Below are 17,126 nucleotides of genomic sequence, written 5' to 3' on the forward strand. Positions count from 1 at the left end.
AACGCAATCCTATGCAGACGGCCGCGATTTGGCCGCGCGAAATATCGTGCGGCAAGCAAATCGCGGCATACTCTATTTCTCACTCACCCGCCGCCAGCTCCGGTCTGCGCATGCGCCGGCTGCCCGGCAAGCCGGCACGTCAAACAGCCGGAGCCAGTGGGCGCCAGTGAGTGCGCGCTGGTCCCTGCAGGCCCTCGGGTCGAGTCCCGCGGCGAGATTCCTCGCTGCCGGATCCGACCCGCCCATCTGCAGGCGGCCTTAATCAGCGGGGTTTTCATGCCCGGCCAATATACGGTGTCCCTCTCTGCAGGGGGACGGGCCTGGAGCAGTGCGCTGAGCTATCACCCCCTCTCCACTATTTGCAATGGGAGGGGGCAGGACAGGCAGAACTTAGCTCCACCCCATTCTGCCTCCCATTGCAAATAGTGGCAAGGGGCAGAGAGGGGCGGGAGCTCAGTGCACTGCTCCCGTTCCGCCTCCTCCCCTTGCAGAAAGGGATAGCGTATATCGGCTGGGCGTGAAAACCCGGCCAATGTACGGACGTGTAAATAAGCCTTTAAAATGTCACTCGTAAAAGCACATTATGATTTAAGGATGTACAGCTCCGATGTTGGAAGACGTCCGTCGGGGTTCTCTTACTGTATATTGCCAGCCTCTCTGCTGCCGGAGCCTATCCAACGTGCCACCTCATGCAGTACTGGCTTTAGCCAGCAGATAGCACCGTTGTATAACGGCAGAAAAAGAGTAAGCGCCTTAGGAAAACCAGAATACAAATTGGATTGGAAAGGGTTAAGCTATTTTATAATGTATAAAAGATTGGAGACCATACATGGAAGACAGAAGCTGTGGACCCATGAGTAGGAGACACTCTCTCGTGGTGGAGTTCCCAGAGGTTCTCTGTCTTCTGCTGCCGCTTCTCCAGCTGATGTCCAGACAGGTGATGTTAAGGAAGGCCCCTACTCTTCTCAAGTAACTGCCTTCTCCTCCGAGCATGCACGGGGTGGCGGCGGGGGAGAACGGGGGAAGAGTGAGAGAGATCTCTCTCTCCCCCCTGCTAACCCCCGCCGCCCCCGAGCATGCTCAGCGGAGAAGGCAGTTACTTGAGAAGAGCGATGCTCGCTCATCTCTACATGTCACCTATTTCATGTAACTTAGCAACTATCACTTATTTTATATCATTTTGTTCAATTATCGTCTTATTAATAAAATGGTGTTGCCTCCGCCTATCTGTCCTTTTCTAAGGCCCCCTATCCACGACAGTGTATTCGCCGGAGGTAAATCGCCAGCAAATCACGCAGGCTCAAGCTTTCTATAGCGTTGTTATGGAAAGCGCCGGCCCCGTGTCCACGAGCAGAAAATCATTGCGATTCTCTGTTCGGGGCGAGCAATTCGCAGCATGCTGCGAATTGCCCCGATTCTCTGCGGTCAGCCTATCTATTATATTAGGCTGACCGTCGGAGATTCGTCTGCAGCTCCTGCGGCCGGGCAGCGGCTCACGTGGCGGAAATCTGCCGCAGGGCTTTACAACGCCCGTGGACAGCCGGCCTTAAGCCATATCCAAACTTGTTGCCTTTCAAATTGTCAAAACAGATACCCAGCGCAAATACGCCCATGGGATTAAGCCCTCATTGTACGGCCAAAGATCACAGCGCCACTCAGCGTGCGTTGTGTGTAATGTACGAGAATGCAGCCATGCGTGGCATTGGGACTTGGTAATTGCTACGAATGCAACCCAACGATCCCACGAAACCCCAAACTGCTGTTGGATTTCTTACGACTTTCTGGCCACAGCAATTGGCAAGTCACAACGTTACGACATTCCCTTACAGACGGGCGCCATATATTCCTGCCCAAATTACCATGTGTTCCCAGCCTAAGTATTAACTTGTGGTCAGCTGCAACTAATGTGTCCTGATTCGCGATTTTGGTCCACAAAACGCGTAGTTTTCGGTGCACGTGTACGTGCAGCTCTGGTGCGTATTTGCTGCGGGCTGCATCCGTGTTTACAATAAATACGCATATACCGCATGTATTCACTGCATTTTTTAACTCTTTCAATGACTTTTATGGGCTATTTTGTTCCTTGAAAACATACAAAAAAAGGACATGCTGCCATTTTTTATTTTGCAAACGTCTGCATATGGAAAGATTATACGCCTGCGCGGATGCGCCCTGCCTTTTCTGGAAGTGACCGGAAGGATTATTTTTTAGCATGACTATAAAGCCTGCTGGGTGACAACTATGACAGTCACTGACAGTGTGCTGAGCATTTACTGACACAAGTTATCCACTGCGCATGCGCGAGCTGCGCGCCTTTTGTTTTCTCCCCTCACAAGTCCGCGCTGCAGATGGTTCCCTGGTAACAGAGCGCAGGTTACCCCAGCAACAGCATCCCTGCGCCTTAGTAACGACGTTCAGCGTGGTGACGTCACTCCGTTCTTCCGCCGTTCTCTCCTTGGTAACCGCCCAGGCCGGCGGCAGCAGCTCCTCTGTTCTCTTCCGGACAACAATAATGGCGGATACCGTGGACCCCTCATCCCCAGTGACCGGAGAGTCCCCTCCGTTATCCGGGACCGACGGCTCCCAGCGGCTCCTCTTCTCTCATGACTTGGTGTTCGGGACCTACAGAGGCCAGAGCCGCTTCGGCCTGGTGAGGCTTATACACGGGGAGGACTCGGAGAGCGAAGAAGAGGAGCATGTGGAAGAAGAGGAGGCCGGTGGCGGCCGGAGAAAGGGAGGTGGCGGCGGCGGCGGAGGAGGAGGAGGAGGCGGCGGCGCAGCGGGAGAGGAGGGGAGCCCCGGCTCGGATACCGCCGGGGAGGCCAGCAGGTTCGGGCCTCTGAAGCGGGGCTACGTGCGGGTGCAGTGGTACCCAGAGGGCATCCGCCAGGACGTGAAGGAGACCAAGGTAACTGCAGGGGGATTCCCTGCGATCTGATCGTATGCGACCAATTCTAACGCTAACCATTGTGTGACCGATTGGGAAGTCATGTGACTTACAGAATGTTGGTCATTCTGGGATTATTAATGATGGGCTGGTGTATTCTCTCCGTAGTGATGCCGGACGCCTCCGCTTCTCTGCAGCCTTCTGGGAACGTACTAAATAATCTGCCCGTTTGTTCCCATTAGCGCGGATGTTCTGCAGCAGCCGTACGACCTGCGTCCATATCCTATTCTGTATGTGAAGTTATGGCTTTTATTGACACCCCCCCCCCCCCCCCCCCTTCTCTGGGTTTATGCCAAAAAAGCCTGCAGAAGAGCCGGTGACACTTGCCGGGGCTTTCAGAGGCAATTAGCCGGGAGGATGAAATCCCCGGGGCCGGCTACTAAATGTCAACCTTCTGGCTTCTGAATTTGGCTGTTGTGTGGAAACATATGTTGCAGATTACATGTAGCGATGACGAGCAGAAGGTCGCGTCCTTTATGGGGGGACAGATGTTTAGGCCAATGGATGTCATTAGACAAAGCCGATCAGATCCATAGATCACAGCGAGACTTTGGGCAGTGCGGGTGGTGGGGGAATCTTTCCCTGAATCTTGGGCTGTTGAGTTCTGGCTGTGAAAGGGTTAACAGACTGGGTGGGGGATAACGGTTGGTTGCAGTGTACACAAGTCACATGGGTGTGCGCAAAGTGCCATATCCATAAGAAGGGCACCGTCTCCCGCATCGGTCTGCTCGCGGACAGTTACGTCCTTGTCGTTAGCGTGGTGATTTACGCATTGCACGCTGCGCCGCTGTTTCTGCTCCCTTAAGTAATTATTGTTTTTTTTAATTAATTTTTTAGTATCTGTCTCCAAACTACTCCGCTCAGGCCTCCTTACAAGACCACCCAAGCTCATGCCAGGGGGATCGGATTCTTTGAGTTTGATGCCCTCATTAGTTCCGAGATGAGCTGTGATAATTCCCCCCACGCACGTGCGGATCTCGGACTTAGGGGGGACCCTAAGGGGGGATGGGAGATTGATCCTAAGGAGCAAAGAAAGAGAGAAAATCACCAGTTCCAACGTTGTCCTACTATTTTGTTTATTTACATATTTTTATTTGTTTTAATCTAATCAACTTTTTTTTTTAAAAAAAAGGGTTTTCCAGGCAAAATACAATTGATGATGAGTCGGGGTCCCAGACGATCAACTGAGTCGGGGCCCGCTTGTAACAGCAGGCTGGAGCTTTCCAAAAGGGCCGCTAGGTCTGTCTGCTATTCAGTTAAGCCGCTGACATGTATATTTCAGCCGCATTTACACATACAAAATATGGCCGGGTGTCCTGAGCTGCACTCGGAGCATCATGGGAACCTTATTAGTTGTCACTTTAGGCTACAGAGAGGACAACGTAGTCTAAGGCCTAGGGCAGCGATGGCCAACCTTGTGCCCAAACTGCAACCCAAAACCCACTTATCACAAAGTGCCAACGCCGCAGGTTTACCTGAATACTAAGGTCGGGCTGTGAAATACCGCCCCACGCCTGTGCATATACAAGGTACCTGCAGATGGGAGGCGGTTTTCTGAAGAAATAAAAAAAAACAACTTCGGTGAAGTTGCGGTCCTGCGGCGTGGCTTGCAGGCGCATCTGAGGATCGGTAAGTGCTCCCTATTGTTTTCAATGGGAAACCTCGTATCACACTGGCGTGCAATGTGCTTTCGGTCCCATTAAAGACAATAGGGAATGGGTTTAGAGGGAACGCCAAAAGATAGGACATGCTGTAACTTGTTTCTGGACCGTGATGGGGGGGGGGGGGATCACTCATGTATATGACCCCATTCAAAAGACTGGCGTTCATATTAGTGCTTCTCACAATGCACAAACCGTGTGAATCGGCCTGCGTTATCTTGAGGTACGCTGCCATGTGCAGAGTGGCTTCAGTAGGAAGTGTCCCATATATTGGCCCCTGTAGTAATGGTGACAGCCCCACAGTGGCCCCATTAGAAATAGTGACCCTCCCCGCGAGACCAATATTCTTACCTTCTGTCTTCAAGGCGCCGTCAGTTTGTGCACCCGAAGCAGCGCTGCTGAGTGATTACCAGACAAGAAGCCGTGGCAGATGACTGCTAATCCCTTTCAGGGTGGTCCGATGTCCCGAAAGCGGGACCAATGTCTACACGCGGAAGATCCGCAAATCAAGCTGGCCATAGGGAATCATGGGGTCCGCACATGAATTAAAGCATGCGGATTTATTTTGCAGACCTTTTTGGTCCAGAAAACAAATTGCAGCATGCTCCATTTCAGTGTGGTTCACGCATGGATGGCTTCCTTTTGAAGTCAATGGAAGCTGTCCGATCCGCGGCCCATCCGCAATTCAGTTGCGAATGGGCTGCGGATTCTGCGGGAAAGCAGGAATAAAATTTAAAAAAAACTCCACTGCACACGTGCGGCACTTCCACACACATCTGCAGTGAAGAAAATAGAAGGCCCAGATGGGTAAGCAGGGTGCTCGGCTGCGGGCTCCCACATGCGGAATCCAATCTGCCCCTGGACATTAGTCCTTTGGGACCCTGGGGAAAGCGGGACACAGGGTCCCAGTGCGGAACTGTCCTGCCTAAATTGAGACGTCTGGTCACCTTATTCCACGTAGTCCTAGTAATGAACGGCGTGCGTGCCCACAGAGAGGGCTCGGAGTGCCCCCTCCAGCATGCGTACCAGAGGTTGGCCACCACTTGATGCCAGGGGGTACTTGTTTTGTCTTTAGGGGGCACTCTCATTGTCCCCCACAATGCATTTGATGATCATACTGTTGGATGTGAGGCAATTAATTCTGAGGGTATTGGAGTTGGACACCTTGGGAAAATGCTGTCTCAGATTTATTACCACTGTTTCAGAACAGTGATTATAATCTCCCCTCCGCTGGAGTGCTGGATACACATGGCCGAGTGCAAGACATGCAGACCAATGACGTGCTTGGAGAATAGCGACTCCCTTCGCCTACTGTGGGTGCCATGCGATTGGGGAGAACATCACACATTGCTGAACATTGCGATTTTTTTATTTTTTTTATTTTTTCCCCCATGCAGGTGAAACTAGCATGATTATTCAATAAGAAAAAAAAATCACATTTGTTAATTTTTTTTCTGACCTATAGCAAATAATGGGCGTGTTTTCTGCCCTCTCGGAGAAGACAATGCAGCCTGTATTAATCCGACCTCAGATGCTCCAAACTTGTTGTGCAAAACCTATTAAGAGATGCCTGCCTGTTAATAAACTCGGCTCACGTTCTCTCTGTGTGGAAACAGTAAATCCATGCCGCCTATGGCCTGCTATAGATTAGCGCTGTCATTTAGATTCTAATGTAAATCTGTCCCTCCTCCCCACACCACTCGCATTTTGAAACGTGGTGTAAAATTGAAAAGTGGCAAACTTTTGCGCAGAAGCATTTTGTGAATTTTTTTTTGTTTTATGACAGAAAACTGGCACCTTGAGAATTTTTTTTTTCTCCCCCCTCATCATGGAATTAATAACAAGTAGTCCAGAAAATGACTACACCTTGATCGCTGCTAAAGAAGCTCATTGTGCCAATCGGCTAGCACTGTACAGCAGCCATGTGGAGAATGTAATGGCGACCATAATGCCGGTTACTTAGATTTTCAAGAAACCGATTTTAATACCTTTTTAAAGGGGCTGTCCAGGGTCTGAAATTTTTCTGAGCCTATGCTTGCCCTTTTACTGCTCGCTGCTGGGTAGTGTGCTGTCTAAGCATGCTGCGGTCATTGCCAGCATGGGTACCTCTAATGCCAGTCAGTAGTTCCCACTGGGATCAAGGCATTTCTAATAAATCTTGGCACGGCCATGTGAGCACAGTGTCAACTGGCAGCCTTGCTTCCCAAAATCAAAGTGTGTGTGTGTGTGTGTGTGTGTGTGTGTGTAAGGGGGGGGGCGAAGTTTTGGAAGGAGGTGTATTGTACATGTAGTACTTGTATTGCTCTGGTGCAGATAAAGGTTTCTGTATGTACTCCGCACTGAGCAGCAGATCAGCACAAGTCACACGCTTCTATTCCAGTAGTACTGCAGGCAACCACAGAAATCAATGGACTCCCCACAATGCTTTGTTTTTCCCACAATGACATTGCATGAAAAAAAAATTCTATTGCAGCTACAGCAGCTGATCATGCGGTGCCCAGCAGTTCTGGCAGTTGTGCCATCACTGTAATGTGTACCCGGCCCTCTATAGGTATACTTGGAGGGGTTGTATACCAGAATAGACTTATCACCTATGTATAGCATAGGTGATAGAAGTCTGAACAGTGGAGGTCTTGTGCCCCTCTTCTTGTCACCCACTTGCAGTGACATCAGGTTGGATGGAGTGGTGTCTGCATATGTGTGGGGCTGCTGCTTCGTTAATTTCATTGGGGTTGATGCTAATGGCCAAGTACAAGTGCTTGGCTATCTCCACCATTGAAAATGAATTGAACGGCACAACCGCCGCTGCATTCGGTCTCCTCCTCGCTGCGGTGGAGGGAGGTGCAGTGAGGAGGAAGGGGGGAGACATGGGACCCTTGTTCTTGAGATCATGGGAGTCTTAACAGTAATAAGGCCTCCTGTCCACAGGTGATATTTCGCTGCGTTACCCGCGGCGATAATGCGTATGTGGGTAACGCAGTGAACGGTTTACATAGGATAACTATGGAAAGCGCAGCCCAATATAAATTTCCGCTCGCGTCTAAAAATCGCGGCATTCTGCGATTTTTCTGCGATGAACCTATCATTAAATGACAAAGTGCTCTGGGGCGGTATATTGCACCGCCTGTGGACAGCCGGCCTAAGACCACTACCAATCGCACTTATCGCCTAACCTGTGGATGGGTGACAAGTCTTTTTTTTTGTACAACCCCTTTAAACTAGTGGCATCTATATTTAAAATGTTATGAACACTGTAGAGTCCCTTTAAAGCGACCCTCCAGCCAAAAATGTCTCCCGGGGCCATAAGGAGTAGTAGTATCTACTGTTGTCCTTTCTGGCAGATCCGTCTGTTCTTAGGCCCGTTCCTCAGTGTCCCCGGATGGCCCTATCACTACCCGATGCACCAGTCATCGCACTTCATCCTGCTCATGTTGAGCAGCCTTGGCCCGTCGCAGCGCAGATGTAGTGTGAAGGCCACCATACACCTTAGGCTACAGTTTTGGTGGGCCCAAATGACTCTTGTGCGGCTTCCTCCACTGCCCCCACGTGAACACTTAGTGGATATGAGCTTTCATGTGTATGGGGGGGAATTCGTGAGCTCAACAAGCGTTCAGCCAACGGCTACTGAAGGAGTATGGGCACCTTAAGACACGGGGTAGTCAGCAGAAGTGCTGGAAGATGGATCCATCGCAGAACTGCAAGAAAGGAGCGGGGCAGGTAATATTACCCCACACACCCCTTCAGGCCTGGGACAAATTTTGTAACCGCAAGCCACATGTCATCTGGAACAGCAGTATATAGCAATCCTGCAGTTCCTATCCTTCCTGCACATTGGTTCTCGGCGATCAGGACCGGTCCATCGATGACTAAATTCTCAAGAGGTGTTCATTAAAAATTGATAATTCTATGAATAGCCGTGTGCTCAGCTGGCCAGCAGAGGAAACTTCTGCCAATTTTCTCACAAGATCAGTCTTTCTCGAACAAAGTGATGTGTTACTTCAGGTATTTATGGCCGTTCCCCGCCCTCCTATATATCAGATGGTGCGTTACCAATCATCAAGATTTAATTAAGTGGCAATTTAAAAAAAAAATTTTTATGCAGTGACAGAATGCAGATTTATAACTTTTTTTCCCTTTTTTCTTTTTTTACCTCTTTAATTGTGCAAGATAAAATCTAACCATTTCTGGTACTTTTCATATAACCATTAGGCATTGCCCATCTTTTTACTCTCTTGGGGACTTGTCAAGTTTTTTTTTTAGTGTCATTAGCATGCACATAACTTTATACAGCCCTGCATTGGATTATAGATTGGTGCAGTGTGACACCCTATTGTCCCCCCAAATAGGAAAAGCTATTGACAGAGCCCACAGATTTTGCTGGGCCTTCATTGACCATCTAGTTGTCCCCAACCAAGTTAAACTTGCATAAAGGGGGTGATTGCTGTCTGTTACACATGTTATAATTTATGCCCTTTTAACAACCAGCTTCCCAATGTTGGAAATGACCAGAATGCTATTTGGCTTTAGAGGAAATTGACTTGTCTATGCCCATCTTAAAGGGTTTGCCTGTTCAAGAGAGCCCGGTTTAAATGCCCTATTGGGCAAATCTAGATTACTAGAGGAGGGGGTCTTGCATGGAGGACCTTCATCTGTTAGCTAGAGTCCCCTAAATGCAAAGTTCCTAAACTTTTCCATAGGCTTGCCTTTCCATTACGCACATATAATCTGCCCCATTCGCCCCAAGGAAGCGGTATACAATGCTATGTAATGGCATGTCGTTGGTAGAGACGACCGATCATGCGGGCAATCGCAATGTGGTGTGGTAGCTACATACATATGTCATTCCGTAGACGGAGGATGTATGTAATCTGAATGATTGCATGCATTGTATGAAGTAGAAGAGCCTTAAAGCCTCTTTGAGCCCCTAGATGTGGTGTTTACAGGGTAATGGGATTTATACGGTATGCATTTGGCCCTGTGGCCAAATGCAGGAAGCTTCATCGTGATGTAGGGAGTATTCTCCTCTGATGCAGTTTTCTGCATTGTATCCTAGGAGCATTCTGGCAGGAAGCCCATGTGTTCAGCTTCAGCAGCACTAATACTTTCACACCATAGGAATTGAATGTATTACTAATGCAGTCAGCAGTTCTAGAGGGAACCAGCCAGAGAATGGAGAATGGCTCACCTTTTGTTAGAAGCCCTATAATACTGATTGTGTAGGATGTATCGGCTACAATAGTGGGTGACGGTATTGTATTGTCAGGTTTTGCTATCTCCTGAGAGGTTATTGCATGAACAGCACTAGGGAAGAGCCCCTAGGGGGCGCTATGTTCATAAGGTCATGTGTTCTGCACAGAAACCTCGCTATAACTAGTGATGACCATAAACCTGCAGATAACACACTATCTGGCTTAACATCAGATACCGATATACATGCATATCGGTGTGGTACACAGGACTGCTGATAAAATCACATGGCACCAAAATCGCAAGTTTGCACTTCTGCGATTTTAACATTAGAAATTCCCATTGACATTCGCAGTAAAAAAAAACGCAGCCATATCACAGCATTAAAAAACCGCTAGTGGGTAAAAGCCCTTAAAGTGTAGAAAATGCATCCAATGCTATTGATGTGTCAGAAGGGGTATTCCCATCTCTGTGGAGAATGGATAACTTGCTGATTGGTGGGATCCAACCTCTGGGACCCCCATCCATCCAGAGAGATCACCCCGACGTGTCCTGAAACTGTGACATTGGTGGCCATACATGCTCACGTCAATGGGATTGATGGGTGCTTGAACTTTGCTATTGCCGGCGGGTCCTATTTAGGCGAGTGGTCTGGTGGCACAGATGAGCTGTCACCGCTGTCAGAATTCAGGGATACTGTGGATCAGTGGGGATCCCACAGTCGGAATCAGCAAGTTACCCCCATCCTGTGGATAGAGGATACCTTGCCAAGATGGGCATGTTCCTTTTAAGTAGGATAAGACTCCCTGCGTCTCCTGTAAGTGTCCTACTCAGAATATCATCCACCGCTATGTGCCTCGACAATAACTCTTATTCTCTTCCATCCTGTAGCTAAAACTGGAGGACCGATCTTTGGTGCCGAGGGATGTTGTGCGGAGCATGAGTTCAAAGGTAACATCTTGCTGATTGCTGCACCTTCTTTCTCATTTGCTGGATCTTTTTGGTTGTCTCTGAGGTTTTCTTTATGTTCCATTTCAGGACAGTCAGTGCGGTACAGTCATTGACGTAAACATACACTGCATGGTGAAAGTCGTGGGGACCAACTGCTTCCTGAATTCTGTCAACAGCAAGGACCTACAGCACATATGGGTGAGATTGACTTATTAGACTGCTCCTATGAGCGGTTTGCTGCGTAGCCCTTGTTAGACACAGGCTGTCATGTCGGGAGATGCAGAGCGAGGTGAGTGTATGACTGACAGCTGCTCCGTATGGGACACTTCAGGGTCACTTATTTCTCCTGGGGATCTAGTAATGGGCATTACGAATCGCCGATGGTTTGATTACAGCAATAAAAGTGCTTTAGACCACTTCTAAACGTGTTTAAATGTACTTGTGGCCTATACAGTAATCCACGTCACCTTCTTTTTATCTGTAGCCCATCATGTATGGAGATTACATTGCATACGACTGCTGGCTGGGAAAAGTGTATGACCTTAAAAACCAAGTTATCCTAAAGCTGTCTAATGGAGCCAGGTACGTGTTCAGAGAATCCCAGCTTGTGATCTAGTTGTGGAATGCCAACGACTTGTCATTGTCACTGCTAACTTGTATATACTCCTCACAAGACGCCTCTTACTCTCTTGTTACAGGTGCTCCATGAGCACAGAGGATGCCTCTAAACTCTATGATGTCTGTCCCCACGCCAGCGACTCGGTAACTATCATTTGGCTAGTCTTCTGTTTTATAATATTGCCTTCTAGGACTTCAGTACACATGGAAGTTTGCTGTAGTTAAAAGATGTAGGACTACAATCCATGAGGGGTTCCACCTGATGGGGACCTGAAACTTCTGCATTACTTGGTCAAAAGCAAAGTGTAACTAGGACAGCACTTCAGAGTAAACTAGATAATAAAGTAGGTCGAAAATAATGGAAGGAACGAGGAAAGGAGGGGGGGGGGGGGGACTCACCTGGTGGGAACAACTGGACCTGGGTAGGTAACAGCTGTTACACCTCCAATCCCCATTGGCCTGGAATCAAACTATCTGTAGATCTAGAAATCCACGCTTGGAAGAGCGTCTAGGGGTATCCGAGCCGCAGAGAGGAGCTTGGTGAGGTAAAAAAAAAATTTTTTTTATAAAAACATCTGCGCTCAAGTCAAATCACTGAATCTCTAATGTTTTTATCAGACCCCTCCATTAAATAAGTACCTCTTCAAATTTCCACTGTGATTACTCTCAATTGTTTCACGTGAGCACAGGAGTTTTTATAAGGTGTTTTTCAAACTAAAAGAAAAAAAATGTATGAATAGATGCGGCTTCTGGCCATAATATCCATTTGCCAGTACTCGGAACAGCCACTGTTAACCCTTTCCAATCCATTTATTTTTTCTCACCCATTCTCCCCAGCTCCAAATAAATTGGAGCTGGGAGAATGGGTGAGGAAAAAATACATTTTCCCTGCACCCTCCTGATCTGACAGAGTTCAGGAGGGTGCAGGGAGGGACCTGCTTACCTGTCCGGCGTCTTCCATATTCTCCTTCTGCCTCCCGGCTCGGCGATCATGTGACCGCTGGGGTCAGGTGGCACCCAGCAGTCACATGATCGCCGGGTCGGGAGACAGAAGGAGAATGCACAAGACGCCGGTCAGGTAAGCAGGTCCTTCCACGGTGCAGGCTCCCGGCTCGGCGTTCATGTGACCGCCGGGGGTCAGGTAACACCGGCGGTCACATGATTGCCGGCTGGAATCTATGCATTACATAGCGCTAATTGAGTGCTATGTAATGTGTAAAGGAGTGGGCAGAAAGGGTTAAAAACCCTTTCTGCCTTCTCCTCGGGGGCCCTCGATGGGGACCAGTGCAGGAGTGTATCTGTACCCGATGTGCCTGACGATCGGGTGCAGATCCACTCCTGCCCGACATTGGACTGGAAAGGGTTAAAAGTACAACTTTGAGTACGAACAGTCACAAGTAGTTGTATGTGCACTGCAGCCTTTTCAATGTTCCCAAGATGCTGCGGTCCTTCTAAAAAGGTTGATCAGTTGGGATCCCAAGTGTCGGAGCCCCACTGATCTGGATATTGATGTCCTATCCTGAAGATAGACACCCCCCCCCCCCCCTTTTTTTTTTTTTTTAAAGCTGGATAACCGTTTTACGCTCATGTTGTTGTCTTTGTTCGTCCCCAGGGCCTATTTTTTGATGACTCTTACGGCTTCTACCCTGGTCAAGTTCTCATTGGTCCATCCAAAGTTTTTTCAAACGTTCAGTGGCTTTCTGGCATGAAACCAGTCCTGAGTGCCAAGAGTAAATTCCGTGTGGGCGTTGAAGAAGTGAGTACTACATATTATTCTGTATCACGTTCTTTGTACAACCCTATCGTCCCCCTCACCTACACAGCATCCTGTCTACAAGGCTCTGTGCTGCATGCTCTGCATTATGGTCTTAGTCTTTCACTGCTTACTAATATGGACCTTCACATCACATCCATCATACACTCATCCTCTCACCGTATCCTGTTGTACTCTATCCAGGTGCAAGTAACAGAGCTGAGAGTAACCTGGATTACAAAAAGCTTTTGTCTTGGGGGTACAGATTCTATGGACCCACCATCGTCTGTTATAACACAAGAAAACTTGCACAAGTGAGTAAGCCATTGCTATGTGATACACCTGGAATATTGCCATGCCTTTTATTTCCCAATAATACATCATCCATTAGTGATCATGTTAATGTGACCCATCATTGTGTGTTTTTCGTTTGTTCTGTCTATTTGCAGCACCTAGTTTTATTACAGCACCCCATGTACCTTCAGACTTGCTCTCTTGTAGACTTGTGATGTTTGGCATAACACCTTAACATCTTGGCCTGAATCTTTCCTTTTAAACATTCACTTTCTTCTCACCTAACTCTTATGTAAATTGTCATAATGTATTTGTCTGTACACTCAGTGAATGCCTCCTAGTTAAAGGGATATCTACTCCTGTACTTCGATACATTTAGTGGGTTTTTTTTTTTTTTTTGCTTTCCTGCAGCATTTGAGTAAAACGTAGCTCTAAAGGCCCATTTAGACACAAAGATTATCGCATAAAAGATGTCTTTTGAGCGATAATCATTATGTGCCTTTACAGGGCAAGGTGACCGCTCAAACATTGAGTGGTCACCTTGCGCTCCGAGCGGGGTATACAGAAGACAAGCGGGGCCGCTTGTCTTCTGCATCCCGCTGTTCTCTGCTTGGACCGCCCGGCTTGTATACAGCCAAGCGCTGCGAGTGGAGTATGAAGAACACAACTGGACCGCTGTGTTCTTCATACCCCACTTGTTTTCAAGGAGCGCGATACAGCTGAAACAATAGTATCAGCTGTATCCCGCTGTGAATTCCTGATAAGGCTCATCGTCGTCTTTCAGCATGCTGAAAGATCAGCAACAGCTTAACGAAAACTGCACGATGTCAGTGCAGTTAGACACAACGTTTATCGCTCAAAAGCCTGTTTTTAAGCGAATTTTGAGCGATAATCGTTGTCTAAATGGGCCTTTATTAATGAGGAAGCCTGTCTGTTTTTCATGCAGCTTTGCAGATCGGACAGTATGAAACTCACAGCGTCTCTTTTTAAAAGTGTTATGCAGAGATAACTTTATGATCTTTGGGGGTCTGACTGCTGGGATCCCCACTGAGCCCCAAGAACAGAGAACCTGAAGGTCCCCTACATGAATGGAGCAGTGATCACAGATGCGTGCTACCATTGCTTTCATCTCAATTCGAACACCAGAGATTGCAGAGTAAAAGCACGCAGCAGTTTATGGCACTCCCGTTGTAATGAATGGAGTGGTCCTCCAATACTCCCTATTATGGAAGCATAATATGGATTTATACTATATTCTATTTCTAAAGAGCTTGAGGAAATGGGCCACGTCAAACATTTGTTTTCCTTTCTAAATGAAAGGCCTTATTTCATGTTGCTAAACCGAAACCTACAGTTGTATGACTTCTGTTTTTGCCATGTGTCAGGGTGAAGAGGCTGGGCTCATTTGACCACACGCAGCGGCAGCTGGGAGAGCGATGTCTCTACATCTTTCCAACCATGGTAGAACCCACTAAGATCTTGTGTGAAAGCTTAGAAAAGAATTGCCTACTTGGAGAAGTGACTAGTTCTCGAAAGGTATGCGATTATTACATACTTGGAATGGGAATGGGGCTGCTGTACAAATCTGTAGGTATGGTACAAGATATTCCCACTTCTTGTGCTGGCACTTTGTAGAATACATTTAGATTTCTACAAAAGTTTGTGTTCTGATTATGTATATTCCTGACTAAGGCACAATTTATGAATCTGACATGTTAATTTATCTATACTGGTTTACATATTTCACAAATTTGCTATATTTTTTTAAAACTCTTTACTATCTTTGCTCAATAAAAAATATTTCAAGAACTGTAACTTAATTTTCTAAAGCCGGTCTCACATAGGCTGGTCAGATTCTGCATGTGGGAGCCCACAGCGACCCCCGCATACCTTCTTTTCTCTGTATTGCGCCGTCATTAGATGTGGGTACCCGCGGCCTATCCGCAATTTCAATTACGGATGGGCTGTGGGTTGGAAGGCTTCCATTGACTTCAATGGAAGCCGTCCCTGTGGAATCCTCACAAAAATATAACCTGCTGTGATTTTATTTCCGCTCATGTGAGCAGGCATGCAAATGTTCTAATCTTTGAATGGATGCGAAATACCGTGGATCATCCACGTGGGTGACTATATTGTGGATTCTGCAATTCAAATCCAGTCGTGTGCCACCAGCCTAAGACTTTGTGCAAGGGCTTGCTTTTGGTGTGAACTGACTTTTTCATTGTTAGCATTGTGGGATACAGACAACTTGTTGATTTGCTTTTTTTTATTTTTAGTCATTTATATAATACAGTGCACTACTTATGTAGTGCAGTGTATTATTTCAAATTGTCATTTACTTTGTTTTTTCTTGGTCGGTCTAATTTAGTTGTTGTAGATTGCAGACCTGTAAGCTGTTATTTGGCTCATGGCTGCCATGTCAGCTATTTGTGCCTTGCGATTGCCACATGAGAGGGACCATAGGGTGAGGAAAGGGTCTCCAAACAGTTTAAATGTCACTGTCACCATTGACCATGACATTTTAAGGATTTAAGTGTCCAGAATCTGAATTACTCCTGATCCTGCAGTTACAGCTGTGATGCCACTTTAGTTATGGGGAGCTCTATTTCCGAGCCCCCTTGCAGCCTGTGCCTTATATTTATGTACAGCTTGTTGGAGCCTAATCTGTAACCCTCCCATGCATAACTATATGAAATATTTGCATGTTGTGTGATGCATCATGTCACTATAACGCCAAAAACCCTATTTTGTCTCTGACTAGATCTCCCTCCTTTAGCTTTAACCGCAGCCTCTGTACTTGGATAGTAGTCATCAAAGTACAGATTTTTAAGTTTTTCAGTAAAGGCTCAAAAGTATATGTTATCAGGTAGAACAGACTAGAATTGGTACTCTAGGTAATTGTATGTTTTGCATAATATACATTCTGCGTGACAGAAACCTATTAATGCATGAGCACCTGACACTCATGCAGAACACATCTGTGTCATATAGGATGTCTAAAATTGGAGTATATGGGTTCGGAGAGTTGTGCAGAGAGGAGGCCTTTCGCTTAATGTGTTAAAAAAAAAAAAAAATTGCCAAAATGCAGAAGAAGGGTGTGGGTACTACTGTATCTTGTCACCACCACAATAATGGGTGGAGAGCTAGACTGAGAGGTAAGGGCTAGGGTATGCCCCAAAGGTCCTCATTGGCTGCCTGCAGGAAGGTGCTAGCAGATCCTAGCAGCGTGGGGATGTAGTTATGGCTGGGATCTAGGGTTAGTTTAAATGTTAGGCTTACATTATTACCACAGTAACATCGAAGTATTCACAGCAAATAATGTAAACCTCACACGGAAACTAACCCTAACTGTTAGTACCAAGGGCTTCTGCGTTTGAGAACACAGCGCTCAGTATTCGTGCTGTTTGGGGCTCTGGATGACAGGGAACTGGCATTTTTCCGTGTATAAGATGCACCCCTAGTTTTCCCTTCCAAAACTCAGGAAAAAAAAAAGATGTTAAACATAGAATAGTGCACATGTTTATGTAGTGCTTTCCTATGTTTAAACATCACTAAGGCTGGGTTCACACGGGGCGTATTCCCGTCGGAAATCTCGCAGTTTGGCCGCAGCAAAAAACGTGAGATTTCCGCCGGGAGAACCGCCGCGGCTTTGAAGTGGCCCGGCTGCTCGCTTTTCCGTTGCGGCCGGCGCTCCATAGAGGAGAGCGCGGCCGCG

General features: G+C 47.3%; 1 protein-coding gene across 1 annotated transcript in view; it reads left to right on the forward strand.

Annotated features, from left to right (window-relative positions):
* Positions 1-2,465: 2,465 nt before the first annotated feature.
* UBE2O (ubiquitin conjugating enzyme E2 O) overlaps positions 2,466-17,126 on the forward strand; it is a 35,824-nt gene continuing 21,163 nt past the window's right edge. The window contains exons 1-8 of the mRNA XM_066587639.1: positions 2,466-2,908; positions 10,687-10,746; positions 10,834-10,944; positions 11,231-11,328; positions 11,445-11,508; positions 12,977-13,120; positions 13,322-13,431; positions 14,797-14,947. Coding sequence (XP_066443736.1) covers positions 2,513-2,908; positions 10,687-10,746; positions 10,834-10,944; positions 11,231-11,328; positions 11,445-11,508; positions 12,977-13,120; positions 13,322-13,431; positions 14,797-14,947 — 1,134 coding nt within the window. The 5' untranslated portion in view covers positions 2,466-2,512. The remainder of the gene's footprint in view (positions 2,909-10,686; positions 10,747-10,833; positions 10,945-11,230; positions 11,329-11,444; positions 11,509-12,976; positions 13,121-13,321; positions 13,432-14,796; positions 14,948-17,126) is intronic.

Source organism: Eleutherodactylus coqui, chromosome 13 (assembly GCF_035609145.1).
Source record: "Eleutherodactylus coqui strain aEleCoq1 chromosome 13, aEleCoq1.hap1, whole genome shotgun sequence".
NCBI lineage: Eukaryota > Metazoa > Chordata > Amphibia > Anura > Eleutherodactylidae > Eleutherodactylus > Eleutherodactylus coqui.